The sequence below is a fragment of the Saccopteryx bilineata genome, chromosome 2 (assembly GCF_036850765.1).
Source record: "Saccopteryx bilineata isolate mSacBil1 chromosome 2, mSacBil1_pri_phased_curated, whole genome shotgun sequence".
NCBI classification, from domain to species: domain Eukaryota; kingdom Metazoa; phylum Chordata; class Mammalia; order Chiroptera; family Emballonuridae; genus Saccopteryx; species Saccopteryx bilineata.
The window spans coordinates 146,051,905-146,072,661 of record NC_089491.1 but is presented as its reverse complement, the minus strand read 5'-3'; the positions used below and the strand labels follow the sequence as shown (position 1 = coordinate 146,072,661).

Genomic DNA, 20,757 nt, shown 5'->3' with positions numbered 1-20,757 from the left:
ACTGAACCCGGGACTTCTGCACGCCAGGCTGATGCTCTACCACTGAGCCAACTGGCCAGGGCCTGACCAGTATTTCAATGGGAACTATGGGCCTGCTTTTGGCTGAGATGGTCAATGTCCAGTTCCATATTTGTCACTGCTAGCCGTAACAAGTGATATGACGCATTTCTGGAGCCCTGACATGTGCATCCCGCGTCACCGGAAGTAGTACTGTACGTGAGCGATGCCACATAAAGTGCTTCTCTCACTGACCACCAATGAAAGAGGTGCCCCTTCCAGAAGTGCAGCAGGAGCCGGATAAATGGCCTCAGGGGCTCGCATGTGGCCCGTGGGCTCTAGTTTGGGGACCCCTGAGTTAAACTTTAAGGATATATTCCTAAATCAAATTTTTGAGTACTGTCACATGTTAACGTTCAGGTTTTTATACACTCAGTTGTCTGAATAACCTAAGGAATAAGAATAAATAATTTATTATTAATCTTTATTAGTACTTATGTATAAGATAATGTATTAAGATATTTTTATGCTCACAATATTTACTCCTCACAATTCCTATTTTATAAACAAGAAACGAGATTTTCACCAAGTATCATAGTAGGATTAGACTCCAAGTGATCTTACGTTATCTCCAAGCGCTTTTAAACATCATGCCATTGAATCTCAATCTTTCAGTATCTTTGAAACACAGAGGATATGTACTGCATAAGTATACAACTAATATTAGGTAAATTAAAAAATATCACACCTAAAGTGATTAAATAGTACTTTAAAAAATAATAGTTATGGCCCTGGCCAGTTGGCTCAGAAGTAGAGCGTCGGCCTGGTATGTGGAAGTCCCAAGTTTGATTCCCAGCCAGGGCACACAGGAGAAGTGTCCATCTGCTTCTGTACCCTTCTCCCTCTCCTTTCTCTCTATCTCTCTCTCCTCCTCCTATAGCCAAAGGCTCCATTGGAGCAAAGTTGGCCCTGGGCGCTGAGGATGGCTCCATGACCTCTGCCTCAGGCACTAGAATGGCTTCGGTTGCAATGGAGCAATGGCCTAGGTGGACAGAGCATTGCCCCCCAGTGGGCATGCTGGGTGGATCCCAGTCAGGCACATGCGGGAGTCAGTTTGCCTCCCTGCTTCTCATTTCAGAAAAAAAAAATAGTGGTGGTTATGAGTTATATCTGTGAAAGAGGTGTTGCTTACCAGCTTTTCTATAGGGTTCATGAGTTTGAACTACAGATCATATCCCCCAAATTATGTTTCTTTTCCTGCTCTTATTTTATGCTAACTTAAAATTGCACATTGCTGAAATGGTAGCAACTGGTGGCTGCTCAGATAATTCTGGATATTTGATTGAACATGACCCCTCAAATTATGATTTATTTCTTAAGCTGTTTTTTCTACCCTCAGACTCTTGATTAACCTTATCTCACTACACTGCTGAAAGTTGAAGTATTTCAAATTGAGGCAGTGATAGATGTCATATTAATTAGCTTTTCAGTTATTAGTGGGAAAGTCAATCTCTTAGTGTTCAACTCTCTGTACCATATTTGGCTTTTTCTTAAACTAAAAATTAAACACATTGTACCTCCAATCAACATATTTATACTATTCAAGATTTAAACATCTTGCTTCAATATACATGTCACTTGAGCAGATCTCTAGAATTATAGAAACAGTCATTTCAAAGTATTAGTGTCCTGAAGAAATGCTAACATGTTTTCCTGCAATAGACAGTTTACATTAAGGTGGAAAAGCAATACATTCAATAATTTTTTGTATAGAAAGATACTGGCCCTGGTTGGTTGGTTCAGTGGTAGAGTGTCAACTTGGCGTGTGGAAGTTCCGAGTTTGGTTTATGGTCAGGGCACACAGGAGAAATGACCATATGCTTCTCCCCTCTCCCACCTTTTTCTCTCTTTCTCCGTCCCTTCCTGCAATGATGGCTCGATTGGTTTGAGCATATTGGCCCTGGGAGCTGAGGATGGCCCCATGTAGCCTCTGTCCCAGGTGCTAAAAATAGCTTGGTTGTGAGCATTGGCCCCAGATGAGCATAGCATTGGCCTTGGCCCTGGCTGGTTGGCTCAGTGGTAGAGCATCAACTTGGCATGTATAAATCCCAGGTTAGATTTCTGGTCAGGGCACACAGGAGAGGTGACCATCTGCTTCTCCCATTCTCTCTTTTCTTTTTCTCTCTCTTTCCGTCCCACAGCCATGGCTCAACTGGTTCAAGTGCTTTGGCCTTGGGGGCTGAGTATGGCCCCATGGAGCCTCTGCCTCAGGCTCTAAAAGTTGAGAGCATCAGCTCAAGATGGGCAGAGCATCGGCCCCAGGTGGGGGTTGCCAGGTGGATCACAGTTGGAGCGTATGTGGGAGTCTGTCAATCTTTCCTTCTTTCACTTAAAAAAAAAACAAAAAGATATAGATATTATGACCATTCTGATCATATTGAATCAAAGTTGGGAGGTGTATTTTTTTATTGCTAGCTATACATTGAGGAATAGTGCGACATGTAAATTAGGCAATTAATTGCAGTCTCTTTTATAGCTTTGTATCTACACCAATACTTGCTGTTCAATCAATACTGATCCCACCCTACCTTTTGCAGGTGAATCCCCAGTTTCCAATTTTCAATGTTGTTTCATTCTTTTGGAAATAACTTTTTGTAGCTTGGCATGTCAGTGATAAATCAAACAAAAAGTCATTGATTACTTCTCTCTCAAGTAGGTTATCTATAATGATATAACAAGAATGGATATTTTTTCACATTTGTGGTTTGTTTGAGCTATAAAGCAAAAGCATCTCATAGCATGTACATGTAACAGTATTAACTCTTCCATATTGTATGCTATTAATATTAAACAGTGGCCAGCTACATAATATATTAAAAGAATTTGGTGTCTTCTGCTTTCTCTTCAAACATGTCATCAACTTTGTAAATTTTATAAAAGTTTCTTATAATGTTTTTGCTATTATGGGTATAGCTATGAATGATGCTGTTGTAGTTTCAGACTTCTTTTTTGGTGACAAAATGCATCAGTTTTAGGCTGAAGAGCATATTTTGCCTATATTTTGTAAAAATTTACTTTGTTTTTCAGAGAAGTACTATATTTTGAAAATTATTGAAAAGCTTTCATGTCAATGTTTTACAAAGAATTGTACTGTGGTGTCTAGAGGCAAAAGGATGCTGATTTGTTAAAAAGTTGTTTTCAGATATTTACAATACACTTTCCATTTCACTTTTGTTTTCCAGGCACTTATACATACATATCAGTGCTTTCCGACTTATGTACCTCAGTAATACTGATTGACATTCTATATTCTGTTGAAGGCCTGTTCAGTGTTTATATCATTACTCTGAATTCTGGAATTTCTGGAATTACCTACTTTTATAAGTTAAAACAATTTTTATGAGTTTGTATTATGCATTACAAACTAACAATGGAGTTTCCGTGGAAAATCATATTCGATCTTTTAAATTTATGATTATACCAGGCTGCCTAGGGGCACTAGATGGACCGACAGGGCCCACTGGTGGTACACAGACCATGCTTTGAGAACATTGCACTCAGCTGCTCTAGGAACAGTTATTAAAACAGCCACTGATCTGATTATTACACAAGCAGTAAAGGCCTGGCTGGTAAAGCGTACAGGAGAGCTAAAATGAAGGGAACAATACTATTGCATGGATGATAGTGAAAACCAGTGTCTTACCCACATTGGGCCAAGAAGCACAGGAAAAGCAATAGGGCAAGGAGTGAGGAGGGACAATACAAAGTAAACTGCAAAGCAAGAATAACAGCACAGAATAAAGGTGATCATTGCAAAGGAGTGAAAAGAAACACCAAATAGGACAGCTCTATTATGAGAATGCTAACTGAAGGACAAATCAAGTATTTACATCAGTAACCTCAAACAAAGGACAGACAGCTTGTTTTTCACTGAAGGTGCTGTAATCTGGTGGATGATTTGTTGTACTGTAATGCCTATGTGATACATGAAGATTCAGAGGACCATAGTGAGATGTCTCAAACAAGCAGTATGGGTACCAGATTTTCTGTAATGAAGAATGGCATCTCAATTCTTAGAATGTGATAGGTGTCAGTGTGTATATTAGTATCTGTTGCTGCATAGCAAATTACCTCAAAATTTAGCTGCTTAAAACAAATATTAATTACCTGAAGTTTCTGTGGGTCAGGAATCTGGGCACGTCTTAGCTAGGTTTTGTGATTCAGGGTCTGTTATGGGCTGCAGTCATCTTAAGGTATCAGTGGGGGAGAAATTACTTCCAGGTTTACTCAGGTGGCTGTTGGCAGGCCTTAGTTCCCTACCCGCAGTTGGGCAGAGGATTTTAGTTCCTCACTGATCTGTTGACCAGAGGCTTTTCTCAGTTCTTGGTCACATAGGCCATTCTATAGGGGAGCTCACAACAAGGCAAGAGAGGGCGAGCAAGATGAAAGCGGGAGTCTTTTAGTAACTTTACTTTGGAAGTGGCATCATTTTGCTGTATTCTGTTTATTAAAGGACTTTCCTAGGTCCAGCCCACTCACAAGGAGGGGATTAGAAAGGACATGAATACCAGGAGGCAAGAATTATTGGGGGCCATCTTTAGAAAGAAGACTGCCTGCTACAATAAATGAGTAAAGGAATGAAGGAAAGAGAGAAATTTAGGAGAAATAGCTTATACAGGCATTTTCATTTCTTTTTTTCTTTTATTGTGCTTTAAAGATACTGCATTTTTTACAAATTGAAGTCAAAATTCTTCACTAGTAAAAAGATTGATTTAATTGCTGTGGTCTGGAACCGAACTTGCACTATCTCTGGGACTAGCCTGTTATAAGTTGTCCATAGATACAGGTTACAAGAATGGAAATTGTACCATAAAAGAGAAACGTAATCTCTGGATAAGAACTGTTTTAGCTAAATGTAGACATGTAACCCAGCAATCTCACAATTTCTTCACTCAACTGTTGATGGACACTTGGGTTTTCATTCAGAATTTGGCCATTACAAATGAAGCTGCTATAAACATTTGTATACAAGTCTTTGTGTAGACATATACTACTTTCTCTCTAGATAAATACCTTGGTGTGGAGTAGTCGGATAAATATGGATCACATTTGTTCATATGTTTCAACATGAGAGGTTGTATGTGTGTGTGCATGTGTGTCCTTGAGAAAATTTTTTATTAAAACTAATGTTCAGTTTTAAAATCTAGTTTAAATGTTCGTTTTTACAAATTTTATTCAACCTATAAAATTTAACATTTTTCCTCCTAGGCATAGTTATTTTAAAACATTGTAGTTTAATTCTAATTGGAGTCAAGGCTGCAAATCATTGTACAGATGGTATTTACAGCAGATGACTGTATTAGGTCACCTATACTAGTGTTTCTCAAGCTTTGCATAGATAAAAAAAACCCATAGTTTGGAGACTAGGTCTGAGAATTGCATTTCTAGGGGGCTCCCAGTGCAGACTCCCTTAGTTGGGTTGGTGAACCACACTTCAAGTAGGGTTAGTAGATAGAAGAGCTATCTGAAGACTGAGTCCTGGGGTATGGCACAATTTAGAAATTGGGAAGGAATTGGTAAATTAGACCGTGAAAGAGTAGCCAGTGAGGCAGGAGAAAAATTGGAAGAACATGGTGTTCTAAAGACTTGTGGAGAAAGTTTTGCTGGAAGTGAAGGAGTGATAAACTCTGTTAAATGATCCTTTAAAAGACCAAGTATGTTGAGAGCTGCAGTTGACCAATGGAAAAGATAAAGTGATTGTTGGTGCTTTGAAAGAACCAATTTTGGTAAATGGTAAGGGACAAAAATACTGAGGTAGAAAACAGGAGAGAAATGGGGCAGTAGATATAAAGGGATGCGGACTTAGGGAAAGGTTTTTTTTTTTTAAGGTAAGAACTATTATAATGTATGTGTATGCTCATAAGAATAACCTTTTAGAGAAGGAAATAAATACTGTTGGAGCAGAAGAGAAAAGAGATCAATAGCAGGAGTAGTGTCCTGGAGGAGGGAACCAGTGAGCAGGTAGAGGCATGTTCTCAAATAGGAATTTGGATAGGGAAGTGAGAGTATATGGGCACAGAAGGGAGCTTTTGGAAATTTTAATCCCATAGCTTCTGTTTTATCTGTGAAATAGAATCAAGATCACCCAGGATAATATGGTATGCAGTAAAGGTAAGTTTTGTTCAGTGCTCTATTCCCAGTGCTTGGAACAGTGATTTGAACATAGTGAGTGTTTAATAAATACGTTAAATAAAGGAATGCAAGGAAGACTCGTCTTATATTGGAAGGGAGAAGGCAGTCAAATAGGCGGTATAGGATGCTGCTATTGGGTTAGATTAGAGTGGTGTTCATGGGGTGATAAAGGGGAGTTGTCCCAATAATATGAAAGAAAAATGGAAAGGACTTGATGTTTATTTGGCTAAGGGGAAGGAAAAGCTGAGGATGACTGCTTTGTAGCTCTGGAGAGTGGCCTAGGTCTTTCAAGTTATGTGAACTGTGATGATGTTTAATGATTTGAAGGATTTTCCAGAGACTTAGTTGCCAAACACTCTAACCTAGTTTTTATAGTTGTAAAACAAAACTCTTTTGTCCGCGCTTACCAAGGACTATAGTAGTAGCTTCCAAGGAATCAAGTCTCCCCTGCTGCTACCTCCTAAGAGTTTAGGGAAAATTATGTTATGGGGTTCTGTAGAAGTGTTTGATGTTTACAATTAAATATAATAGACCTTAAAGACTTTTCCAAATATCATACTATGCATAGATTCTTGAAATGGTGAAGGATATTATTTCATACATTCTGTCAGCACACTTAGGCTAGTGACAGGAGAAAGAGTACTTTGAACCTGAGGTGTGAATTTAATTGGTATTGTGTGAATACACTGGATCAGTGGTTTCCCCATTGTATTCGGCAGGGCCACACTTCAGGATAACTGGGAGATTAGAGAATGAGCCCTGAGCACATGGGGTTTAAGTAGCCTCCACATCAAATTCACAGATGTAAAAGTTCTTATAGTTTTTTTTTTTTTTTTCTTTTCTTTCATTTTTCTGAAGCTGGAAACAGGGAGAGACAGTCAGACAGACTCCCGCGTGCGCCCGACCGGGATCCACCCGGCACGCCCACCAGGGGCGACGCTCTGCCCACCAGGGGGCGATGCTCTGCCCATCCTGGGCGTCGCCATGTTGCGACCAGAGCCACTCTAGCGCCTGAGGCAGAGGCCACAGAGCCATCCCCAGCACCCGGGCCATCTTTGCTCCAATGGAGCCTTGGCTGCGGGAGGGGAAGAGAGAGACAGAGAGGAAGGTGCGGCGGAGGGGTGGAGAAGCAAATGGGCGCTTCTCCTGTGTGCCCTGGCCGGGAATCGAACCCAGGTCCTCCGCACGCTAGGCCGACGCTCTACCGCTGAGCCAACCGGCCAGGGCTTATAGTTTTATATATTGAGATTTCTTGTAAGATTTTGTTAGTATAATAACAAAAAACATTTTAATATCCTTATTGTAGCTACTATTTAAATTTTGCTGGTCAGATAATGCTGTTAGAAGAGTAGATGATTCCATTATTTGAGGGTAGGGAGAACCACTTTAAAAGGACTCTTTGTCTTTGTTTTATTTATTTATTTATTTATTTATTTTTTAATTTATTTTTATTTTTTATTCATTTTAGAAAGGAGAGAGAGAGGGAGAGAGAGAGAAGGGGGGAGGAGCAGGAAGCATCAACTCCCATATGTGCCTTGACCAGGCAAGCCCAGGGTTTCGAACCGGCGACCTCAGCATTTCCAGGTCGACGCTTTATCCACTGCGCCACCACAGGTCAGGCCTATTTATTTATTTTTACAGAGAGGGATAAACAGGAACGGAGAGAGATGAGAAGCATCAATCATTAGTTTTTCGTTGCACATTGCGACACCTTAGTTGTTCATTGATTGCTTTCTCATATGTGCCTTGACCGCAGGCCTTCAGCAGACCGAGTAACCCCTTGCTGGAGTCAGTGACCTTGGGTTCAAGCTGGTGGGCTTTTGCTCAGACCAGATGAGCCCGCGCTCAAGCTGGCGACCTCGGGGTCTCGAACCTGGGTCCTTTGCATCCCAGTCCGACGCTCTATCCACTGCGCCACCGCCTAGTCAGGCGACTCTGTCTTTTGAATTAATAATAAATTTTTATAGAAAACAGACATGCATTAAACTCTTCATTCCATCTTTATGGAAAAGAACTAAATGGCTCAAAAACAAAATGCATCATAAATTTTTTCAAGAAAGATGCTGGAAGTTGGCACATAATCATATCAGTGTTTACACAATTGATTAATAGTTCTTACACATCTTATTTAACTTGTATTTATAATCATTGTTAATATCAAGACATTTATTGAGCATCTACTACATATAAGATCTATATGAGATGCTAGGGATACAAAAATAGGTAAGATGTGATCTTTCTCCATGGAGAGATTAAATAGTCTGGTTGGTGAGGAGGTAGCACACAGTGATACAAAGATCAAGAGCATCACAGAGGACTGTGGAAGACCGTGATTCTGCAGGGGCTCCACAAATATTTGATGCACAATCTTTTGAATATATATTAACCATTTTAAAAATAAAATAACACATTGTATAATGTATTATTTGAACCAAATATTTACATGTACAGAAGGAAGACCAGTAAAGCTAATTTATTTTGCAGATAAACTCTTTTTTTTTACGATTTCAAAATAAACTAGGAAATTCTTTGCGTTTCTCACACACTATGAATAAAAGACATATAGCCTTGGAGCATTTTTTAGTCATCACTTTCCATTTTTCACCTCTGCCCTTAAGTAATAGTTTTTCTCTCAAGCTACAGTCCTCAAAACTCCCCCTCCCCCCCCCAAAAAAAACTCTTTTAGCAATTTCTTTTTTCCTAACTTCCTTTCCTTCTGACTCTCTAGCACAAAATCTCAAAACTGATCTGTCAAGTAAGATTTACCTCAGGAAGCCTGGGTGGGGAAGAGTCTGTAGCAGGCCGAACCAGACAGGGGAGGAGAAATCCAGGGATTTGCCATGGAGTAATTTTTAATTTCTTTGTGTTTGCTAATGCTTATAGGCTGCATAATGCTAGAGCTCTCTGACCAGGTTTTCAAGTGACAACATCCTAGATGACCTTTTTGCAAACTCGAGTTGTTACATGAACAATATATGTTGAAGGACAAAGAGGAAATACGGTTTCTCATGTGGATAGTCATTCAACAAAAGGATTTCATCATGCGATATTTTGCAACAGTGAACTTGAACCATCTTATTTTGATATTAGGACATGTGATGGTATTCTTCTATAATATTTGACACCAACATGTATTTGATATGATTCATAAATGGATAGATACTGGAGGATATGTATATATACTAGTCTAAAAATGAAAATGTTTGGTAATTTTGGAGCAAAGAAAATGGCTGTTCTCTTTTCAAAATATGATGAGCCATCAAGGTTTTCAAAGTAAAATGTTTTGACAATGCCAGTGTAAGAAGTGGATGTAAAGATTGGCCAAAATTTATCAGAGGTGTATATAAATTCAGGAAACCAGTGTTTATAAGATGTTCCCAAGATTAGACATAATAGCTGATGAGTTAGTTACATTAAAAAACAACACTGAGGCCCTGGTCGGTTGGCTCAGTGGTGGAGCAGCGGCCTGGCGTGCAGGAGTCCCGGGTTCGATTCCTGGCCAGGGCACACAGGAGAAGTGCCCATCTGCTTCTCCACCCCTCCCCCTCTCCTTCCTCTTTGTCTCTCTCTTCCCCTCCCGCAGCCAAGGCTCCATTGGAGCAAAGTTGACCCGGGTGCTGAGGATGGGTCTGTGGCCTCTGCCTCAGGCACTAGAATGGCTCTGGTTGCGACAGAGCGATGCCCCAGATGGGCAGAGCATTGCCCCCTGGTGGGCTGATGCCAGGTGGATCCTGGGCGGGCGCATGCAGGAGTCCCCCTCTCTGTCTCTCTCCTCTCTAAAAAAAAAAAAAAAAAAAAAAAAAAAAGAATAAAAAGAATAAAAAAACCCCAACAACTGTATTTTAGGTCTGTATGCCTTTAAAACCATGTAATTAGGGAATAAAAAGGTAGGTTTACTGTGTTACTATAATTTTTAATCATTGTTTTTTTAATTTCATCTGTAAATTATTTATAAAATGTCTTAACGTATTTAAAAAAGGGGTTTGTGCCATGGCTCTTTTTCCTGGTGTACTGATGGTTTAAACGTGAACTAAATAAAGTTCTTTCCACCCTGTCTATAATAAGTCCTGTTTTCTCTATCATGGCACACCTATTTCTTTTAAGTGCTTTTGACAAAGTTTACTTTTATTTTCATTTTTGTGTGGTGTCTTTCTCCTCTAAGTAAACTTTATGAGGGCATGGGCTAAGTCTGTATTGTTATATGATGAAGCTTCTCACCGTGTACCTGACAAGTGTAAGTGTGAAATAAATTTGTCAGTCAGGGTGGGTGCTTATAAATCTTCCTTGGTTAGATTTTTGGGCTTTGTTGACACTGTATCAACAGACTCACAACAGGTTTGAGTTTTGTTCAGTCTTTTTTACTTAGTGAGATTTGTTATATTGCTTCAATTTACCATATATTTTAGTGTTATGAACCAGATTGCTTCTTTTTGAGCTATGAGTAATGCTGCCTCTTTTAGAAAAGAACCAGTTATTGTATTATATTGTTTGTTTTTTGTTTTGCCTGTCCAGTTTAACAAAGCTAAATTGTAATGAGATTGATCAAGCTTAAAGCATTTTTCTTAGACTTAGCACATAAAATTTGTATTGGAGGGTGGTGGAGGTGAAGGGCAGACACATAATTAGAAATGGAACATATTAAGCCTCTTGCCTGACCTGTGGTGGCACAGTGGATAAAGTGTTGACCTGGAATGCTTTGGTCTGGTTCGAAACCCTGTGTTTGCCCTGTCAAGGCACATATAGGAAGCAACTACGAATTGATGCTTCCCTGCTATTCCTTCACTGCCACCTTTCTCTCTCTCTTCTGTCTAAGATGAATAAATAAAATCTTAAAAAGTAAGCCTCCAATTCACATGGGAGGTTTAACAGCTTCTAAAATATTTTGTTCTGATGGATAGTAGATATTCATTAAATGGTTGTTGAAATGTTCCTTTTTTTCTTACATTACAGTAAATCAACAGACCTGCTAAACTTTACACAGTCCATTTGGGCATTTATGATGGATATATAGAGACACTTAGGGATACCAAAATTCTTAAATACTGTATTTCACAAGTTACAGCTTAATCATAACATGTAAGAAGATAATAGAGTGTAGCTGGGATATTTTACTAACTAGATGAACCTTTCAAATTTGTTATCACCGAACTGTTGGCATTACAGGTGTATTGTCAAAACCCCAAATGATAAATCCCTGAACATAAAAGGGCATACCTTCTAAAAAATGCCCTGTCCTTTATTTTCTTAGTTAATTATCTGCCACCTCTAAAATTCCTACTCTACTCCTTATTTTTCTCACTAAATAGAAAAAGGGACCATAATTAAACCACCTTAAGCTTTCTGGAGATAGGAGGCCTTTCTTTTTAACAGGGCATGGTGACGAGTCACTTTATAATATAAAAATATCATTGTAAACTATGTTCCCTCCATCTTCAGTGAAGGGTCTTTAAAGCTCATTTAGCCTGTAGAGAGCAACAAAAAACTCTATTTCAATAGTAAGGTATATGTATACATATGCATTTCTATTTTGTGTTTTTCTTCCAAATTTGAACCAGAACAAATAATCCTAGAACAGAAGAGTTAATTACAGTCTTCGAGTGAAAAACCACAATTAAAAAAGCAATAAAAGAACGAATAGTATACATTTAATAAGGTCTACGATAAAAAGAGGGTAGAAAATACAACTACCCAAGAGAGAGAAAGAGAGAGATAGACAGGGACAGACAGGAAGGGAGAAAGATGAGAGCATCAACTCATAGTTGCAGCATGTTTGTTGTTCATTGATTGTTTCTCATAATGTAATGTGCCTTGACTGAGGGGCTCCAGCTGAGCCAGTGGCCCCTTGCTCAAGCCAGCGACCATGGATCATGTCTATGATCCCATGCTCAAGCTGGCGAGCTTTTGCTCAAGCCGGCGAGCTTTTGCTCAAGCCATCAACCTCAAGATTTTGAACCTGGGTGCTCAGCATCTCAGGTGGATGCTCTATCCCATGTGCCACCACCTGGTCAGGCTAGAAATAACATTTTTCTTGAGCAATAAGGGAACCACTAGAAAATTTGTTGATGATTAAAAAAATAAAATCAGTTACACAACAATAGGTACAGAGATCATATGGTTGCTTATCAGACCCCTAGTCTTATATTTTATAAATTCTACAAACCCAACATGGCCAGTACCAAGTTCATCAGTCCCTCCTATTTAGAATAGTTATGCTTGTGGATTCCTATAACTGTCTGTCTTAATCCATATGAGCTGCCATAGACTGTGTGGGATATAAATAACAAACATTTCTCACAATTCTTGTGACTGGGAAGTCCAAGATCACGGCACTGGCAAATTGTGTCTGATGACACTCTTCCTCATTGACAACCATTTTCTTACTGTATCCTCACATCATAAAAGGGACAAGGGGTCTCTCTGTGGCGTCTTTTATAAGAACATTAATTCCATTAATCTGGGCTCTACCTGCATGACCTGACTGATCACCTCCCAAAGGATCTTCCTCTAATACCATCACCTTGCAGGGTAGGATTTCAACATACGAATTTGAGGAGGAGAGACACATTCAATTCATAACACTGAATTCATTTCTTTCAGTTTAACTCCCATTTGGGGAGAGTTCTTTATTCCCCTTATTCAGCACACATCAGGTTATATTATCCTTCTGAAATGTCATCAGATTCACTGCTTCAGTTTCATTCCCCTGACTACACCATACAGTGGATCCATATTACTATTACTTCATTTCTAGTTTAGTCTTCTAGCTTATCTCCTTAGTCCAGTCTGTCACCTGAGCAGTACAACTAATTGTTTTTTCTCAGTTGGTTTTGCCTGTAGGAGAGTATATATTAATTATTTTGTTCTTAACATTGAAAATTTAACACTTAGAAGAATTCTATATTCATAATTCATTTGGAAATAAATTATTAATTTATTTAATTTAGCATCATCGTTTTATGAAGTAAATTCTGTTCTACTAATATGCTTTCATTTTCACATTAATGGACTCATATTTTATATGGGCAGTATAAAAGGGAAAATTATTCTAGGAAGATTCTGGAGCCATAAAACTTGTTAAATATGAAAAAGACTTGGCAGAATTTGTAAGATTTGTGAAGTTGGGGAATTAGGATTATCCCTTCTCACTTGAAAGTGGGAGTGACAATGTTGAAGACTGTGTCACAAATAGATAGGTACCCACTTGGAGACAAATGCTGGAGGGGAGATGGAGTGTTTGATCATGTTATAAAAATATTTTGTACCTAAGCACAGCACAACAGTTATATTCCTGAAAATCTTCATGATCATAGTATCCACAATTGAGATATTTAGATCTTAGGAAAAAAAACAGCGTTGAGGTCATTAATGAATCCAAAAAAACCTAGAAAAATAATCCATTTTACCTAAAGTCAGTACTAAACAGAATATAAGTATATATAAGGTCTATCGGAAAGTTCTGTTCATTTTTGGAATAAAACAAAATACAAATTTTTCTTACCATCAATAAACTTTATTAAATAATATAATTGCTATTATTAACAATTTCTTGCCAGTGTGAGGGCAATTTGTATATCCTATTTTTGAAAAATGTTTTATTTTTTGATGTGAAAAATTGAACCAGTGCTTGTTTGATATCTTCATTTTTGAATTTTTTGCCCTTCAAAAAATTTTATAAGGACAAAAACAAGTGATAGTCGGAGGGTGCTAAGTCGGGAATATGGTGGATGTGACAGACATGCTTCTGTAACATTTCTTCCTTGCTGAAATTCGTAAAAATTACAGTGGCGTAAATGAACTTTATCAGTAGCCATGGGTACACTAACTCTTCACACATAAGACTAACGTGAATCAACTTTGTTTTAGTTAATTTGCTACATCAGTATGTATACATTAAGTGATAAAATTAAAGAGGCACACATGCGCCAAATAAACATGTGCTTACATGTCGAAACTTGTTGTGATAGAAACAGACAGAACTTTCTGGTAGACCTTATATTTTAAGTTAGTATCAATGGCTTCTGAATATCATCAATTTATTGATTGCTTAAAACTTAAGGATTTTTCTCTAGATTTAAAAGAATGTAAATTTATTTTAATGTTTACAGTTTTATTGCAATTCAATTTAACTCATTAATGCTTTTATAAATTTATTTTGCATTAAATTTTGGGATGCAAAAGGGAAGGGAATAACAGTACCAAATGTAATAAAGGAAGTTGTTGAACCTTCATTTATTATGGAAGGAATAGATTCAGAGATCCCTATTACCTTGGAGACCAAATGATTACTACATCTCAGTTGCATTTTATATCTTGGAGTGACTCAATCTTATGTGACTCACTATTCACTAGGCACTAGTCTAAACAAATCCTTTTTTTAAAAAAAGATTTTATTTATTCATTTTAGAGAAGAGAGAGAGAGACATAGAGAGAGAGAGAGGAGAGAGTAGGAGCAAGAAGCATCAACTCCTATATATGCCTTGACTGGGCAAGGCCAGGGTTTCAAACCGGCGACCTCAGCGTTCCAGGTCAATGCTCCATCCACTGCGCCACCACAGGTCAGGCCTAAACAAATATTTTCTCAATCCTGCCATACCATTGAACTTCTTTCTGTTTTTATACTCCATCATTATTAAAAGAGAAATTAAGCCTTGACCGGTGGCGGCACAGTGGATTGAGCATTGACCTGGGACACTGAGGTCCCACGTTTGAAAGCCCAAGTTAGCCAACTTTAGTGTGGGCTCATCCAGCTTGAGTGCAAGCTCACCAGCTTGAGTGCGGTTTCACTGGTTTGAGTATAGGATCAGAGATGTAATCCCATGGTCTCTGGCTTGAAATCCAAGGTCACTTGCTTGAGCAAGGGGTCACTGGCGCAGCTGGAGCCCCTAGTCAAGGTACATATTAGAAAGCAATCAATGAACAACTAAGGTGTGACAGCTACGAGTTGATGCTTCTCATCTATCTCTTTTCCTGTCTGTCTGTTTCTCATGTACATTCATTCTCTTGCCAAAAAAAAAAAAAATTAATGCTTGTTATTCTTACTTTTTCATTACTTGTTTCCTTCTGTGTAGTGAATGGTTAATCCTGGCCAATGAGTAAGCTTAGACATTACTCCTTTAAAACAAAACAAAAAAACTTAATTCCTCATTAAACCTGACTTTATTTAGTCATTCTTCAGCAAATATTAAGTAACTAGTACTTTTTTTTAAGTACTGTGCTTGGTCCTTGTTATATAGTGGTCCATAATACCATCTCTTCCCTTGTGGAGTTTATTTTAGAAGAGGAAACAAGACAAAATTAAAACTGCAACTTCTTCCCCAACACTCCCTGTGTTCCTTACTTTATTTTCTTCATAGCATTTATCAACATCTAAGACTTTTTCTTTTTTTTATGTGGCCAACTTACCCACATAAGTTGGCCACTCCCGGGCAAGGATTGCTGTATGTTTTGCTAAGGAATGTTGGTTGAGAAGTGAGAAAGGCACATCTGATAAGTCATCATGTCCCCTTGATTCTGCTTCTTCAGTCTGTCTTACATAACTCCACTGCTGCTTCCTTAATTCATGCTCCATTAATTTTGCCTGGTCTTCTAAAGTTTTTTTTTTTTTGTATTTTTCTGAAGTTGGAAACGGGGAGGCAGTCAGACAGACTCCCACATGCGCCCGACTGGGATCCACCCGGCATACCCACCAGGGGGCAACGCCCTGCCCATCTGGGGCGTTGCTCTTTTGCAACCAGAACCATTCTAGCACCTGAGGCAGAGGTCATGTAGCTGTCCTCGGAGCCCGGGCCAACTTTGCTCCAATGGAGCCTCAGCTGCGGGAGGGGAAGAGAGAGACAGAGAGGAAGGAGAGGGGGAGGAGTGGAGAAGCAGATGGGTGCTTCTCCTGTGTGCCCTGGCTGGGAATCGAACCCTGGACCCCTGCACACCATTTGCCTGATCTTTTAAAGGAGCTTTCTAAGTTTCCTTGCTTCTGTTGTACCTTTCCCCTTAAGACTGCTGACAGTAATCTTTGTAAAATTTAAATTGGAGTTTCTTCAGTGATCTCCCATCTTTGAAGGGTAAATCAGACTCCTTAGCTTTTCATTATCAGGTTCCTTCCCTAGCCATTCAGCCTTGCCTTTTTTATTTATCTGCCACTCCCTCCTTTTTGTCTCAAACTTTATGCTACAGTAGTACTAATATGTTACAATTCTTCAAGCTTCTTCTCAAAGTGTGGTGGCTAGACCAGAGGCATCAGTGTAACTTGGAGACTAGTTGGAAATACAAATTATTGGGCTCTACCTCAGTCCTATGGAATCAGAAACTTTGGAAGTAGGGCTAAGCCTTCCAGGTGATTCTGATGTATCTTAAATTTGAGAATCTCTTCTTTAACCTTTAAGTTCATTTTTTTAATACGCTCAGCCATTAATTACCATGCTTTCAGTATCACGTCCATTTGTGTAACTCTTAATCTACATCATTAACCATGATTTCTCTGTTAGTTCTACTTGGGACATTTTTCCTGAATATCCTTCCTGTATTTCAGATTCTTTAGGCTCTAAACAAAACTCATTATCCATCTGCTGAAATCTGTTTTAGATACTGTTTCCTGTTTTCTCCTTCAAAGGATTCCTCCTTGCAGCATTGAATTGTAGATTATGCAGTATTTTCTCATTGATTTCTGTTTTGTCTTACCCTAGATGCATAAAAACAAAACAAAACACTGTTTTTTAAGTAACTCTACTGACCAAAATAGGGCCAGGACTTTTCAGACAATAAAATTACTATTGTTTATAGATCATCTGTTGAAATGAATTTTTATTTTATCCTCCTTTTTTTTCTTTTTCCCCTCCTCGGTCTTTTTCTCTCATTTTAAGAACATAGAGATTACTTAATTTGAATCTTGACTTTTGCCAAAGCTGGAAGCTTGTTCTGGGCCAATAGAGTAAGAGCTTGTACTGGCACCAAAGGTTGAAGCCAGGAAACATTTCAGATATCTCTCTGCAGTTCCTACAGTAATTTCTCAATAAATATCTTTAAAATGACTGAGTGAGAAGGCATGTCTCAAAGGACTGGCAGATCTCCAAGGTCAAAAAAGCATGGTGAGATTGTGGCTAGATATGTAAGAAGCCTCAAGGAATTGAGTGATAAGGACTGGAAACTTCAACACTCAAATATTTATTAAATGAATAAATGAAAGATTTTAAAGGAAATAAAACAGTCATTGTCACAGATGGTTAGATATTTTCTCAGAGAGGAGGAAAAATTTTACATGTTATTTTAGTGTAAGTTTTGAATTTTATTTTTAAAAATTTATGTTTATACATGGGTTTCCTTATATAAGGATGAAGTTTGAGACACTTAATAATTTTCATGTTGATTTATCTAAGTTATATTTTAATGGTTTGACCATATACCTTGGGCTATAACTTTTTAACTATTATATGATATTTCTATTTTTGTTGGATTGGAAAAATAATAATGTGTGTGCGTGTGTATATATGTTAATTGTATATCACCTTACATATAAGGAGTTTTATACTTGAAAATCATAACATATACTTATTCTCATAATTTGAGCTATTCTCTAATAAGGAATATGTATTTGTAAGTTACAATAATAACTAAAAACCCTTTCTTTTTAACATGTGCACAGGAAACCTCGACCTGTCTCTCAGTTGGTTGCACAGCAGGTTACTCAGCAGTTCGTGCCCCCTTCACAGTCAAAGAAAGAGAAAAAAGATAAAGTAGAAAAAGAAAAAAGTGAAAAAGAAACAACTAGCAAAAAGAACAGTCATAAGAAAACCAGGTAAATTTAAATAGTGTTGTATGGCACTTTTGAAATAATAAAATTGACTGCTTATTTTTTTTAATATTGATGTATAGAAAATAGAAGTGAAATATTTCATCTCCTTAAAGTATCATGCAATTGGTTTTTTTCTTTTTTTTTTATTCATTCATTTTTAGAGAGGAGAGAGAGAGAGAGAGAGAGAGTAGAGAGAGACAGAGAGAGAGAAGGGGGGAGGAGCTGGAAGCATCAACTCCCATATGTGCCTTGACCAGGCAAGCCCAGGGTTTCGAACCGGCGACCTCAGCATTTCCAGGTCGATGCTTTATCCACTGCGCCACCACAGGTCAGGCTGCAATTGGTTTTTTTTTAAGTTTGAAAGTTGTACTAGAAATTAAACAGGCCACAAATATAAGCTTAAATGTGAAAATGCTTTTTTTTTTTTTTAACTAGATTAAAAGACTTTTTTTTTTTTTTTGTATTTTTTGTATTTTTCTGAAGCTGGAAACGGGGAGAGACAGTCAGACAGACTCCCGCACGCGCCCAACCAGGATCCACCCAGCACGCCCACCAGGGGCGACGCTCTGCCCACCAGGGGGCGATGCTCTGCCCCTCCGGGGCATCGCTCTGCCGCGACCAGAGCCACTCTAGCGCCTGGGGCAGAGGCCAAGGAGCCATCCCCAGCACTCGGGCCATCTTTGCTCCAATGGAGCCTTGGCTGCGGGAGGGGAAGAGAGAGACAGAGAGGAAGGAGGGGAGGGGGTGGAGAAGCAAATGGGCGCTTCTCCTATGTGCCCTGGCTGGGAATTGAACCCGGGTCCCCCGCACGCCAGGCCGATGCTCTACTGCTGAGCCAACCGGCCAGGGCCGACTTTTGTTTTTGAGCTATTTCTTTTCACTTGTAAAGCCAGGAGTGATATTCACAGTATTCACAGATTCTGTATTTGCGTGGGCTTTAATCAGAATGGTCATGGGTCCAGGCAGAACGAACAGTCTCGATGCCCTTATCCATGTTCATCAGTGGAGTAGCAGCCCTGCTATATTGTAACCTTAGATGTTACCAACTTCTTCTGTGATGTAACTGTGTCGTTGCCATTCTAAAACATTTTTTTAAATAAAATTGATAATCTGTCTACAAAATTATGAGTTAAGAGATCATTTCTTCCAAGTGTCATAGCTTTTTGTCACATTGAAGAAGATTTATGAGTGATTGTTTTGATTAATGTTAATTATTTGAAACATTTAATGGTATTTTTGTGTCTAGTTACACATGAATTTAGAGCTTTAAACATAGATGTATTAAAAAAATAGTTGTATTCATTTTGTTGTTTTACCTGATTGATTCATGATATGCACAGAAAGTTGATGGACAGACAAACTAGTTTAAAATTTTATCTTTTGTATGTGTAGGCCAAGATTGAAAAATGTGGATCGGAGTAGTGCTCAGCATTTGGAAGTTACCGTTGGAGATCTGACAGTCATTATTACAGACTTTAAGGAGAAAACAAAGTCACCGCCTGCATCTAGTGCTGCTTCTGCAGATCAACACAGTCAGAGTGGCTCTAGCTCTGACAATACAGAGAGGGGAATGTCCAGGTCATCTTCACCCAGAGGAGAAGCCTCATCACTGAATGGAGAATCTCATTAAAGTTTATTTTCTCCAATTTCTTAGTCACTTCTGTCATACCATGCAAATACCCAGATTATGCCAAGAAGTACCACATTTTCATGACAAACATAGTCATGTACAATCCACAATTTGCGTTTTACATAAAATAGAAGTTTGTTAGAATCTGTTTGATTTTATTGCAATCTATGCCTACCAAACATTTCCAGACTTTAACTTTTTGATCTCCACAGTTAAAGGTGCCATGAAAATGTGGTTGAATTATTCATTATGCAGTGTTATTGGTAAGTCTATTTTCACTTTTAGTTTAGTGAATTCTAACACATAATTCTTGAATTCTCTACTATTGGCATGTTAACGAATTTAAATTTTTATAACATAGTGCAAGCTGCCTAAATATGTATTATTTGAGAATTGTGAAACAAATAGTTCTATGTATACAAGTCAAAGGTCAACTTAATCAACTATTGCTGCAACAGAATTTTCTTAATGGTTATCTTCTTAATACACCTGCTGGTACTTGGTGTGGTTAAATAGGAAAATTGTTATTAAATAAAGAATTTGTATGAACCATTGCCAATATTTTTGACACATTTTACTAAATTATTATTCCTGAATTATGTTTCTGGTTTTATCTTTTTTTTTTTTTTTGGCTTATTTTTCAAAACATTCATTTATTGTAATGTTTACTCTCAGACTAGTAAACAATAAAACATTGATTATTTAGCTTTCTAATTCAGGTTTAGTGCTATTGTCATGGAACACTGGTATTTTCTGTATTATATGAAAAATTAAAATTCAAATAATTATAAGCATTTGGCAAAAGCAGAAGAGAAAAGAAACCTGCCATATTTAAAAAGCTGCAATTTTGGAATAGCTTTAACTTAATAGTTCTATCACTGTTTCCTTGCTCCAAACTTTATCCAGGGTTATAGAAGTATGAATCTAATTAATACAGAAATGGGAACTGTTGCACAGAATTGGGAAAAAACTAGTCTTAAACCAGTTTAATTGGCCTTTTATTAAATGTAATAATTCTTATGAAGATCACAGTGCCCTATTTTCAGATACAACTGCTAGTTTATGCATTTATCAGTATCCCCAAATAAAAAAATTATTTACAGCCCCACTTACTGTTATGTAAAGTTATGAATAAAATATTTTTATGACTACA

At 38.1% G+C, this 20,757-nt stretch overlaps 1 protein-coding gene across 1 annotated transcript in view; it reads left to right on the top strand.

The window, feature by feature from the left end:
- Positions 1-20,757, top strand: part of YAF2 (YY1 associated factor 2) — an 83,930-nt gene extending 63,173 nt beyond the window's left edge. The window contains 2 exon segments of the mRNA XM_066258125.1: positions 17,825-17,977; positions 19,367-20,757. Of these exon segments, the coding sequence (XP_066114222.1) occupies positions 17,825-17,977; positions 19,367-19,604 (391 nt within the window). The 3' untranslated portion in view covers positions 19,605-20,757.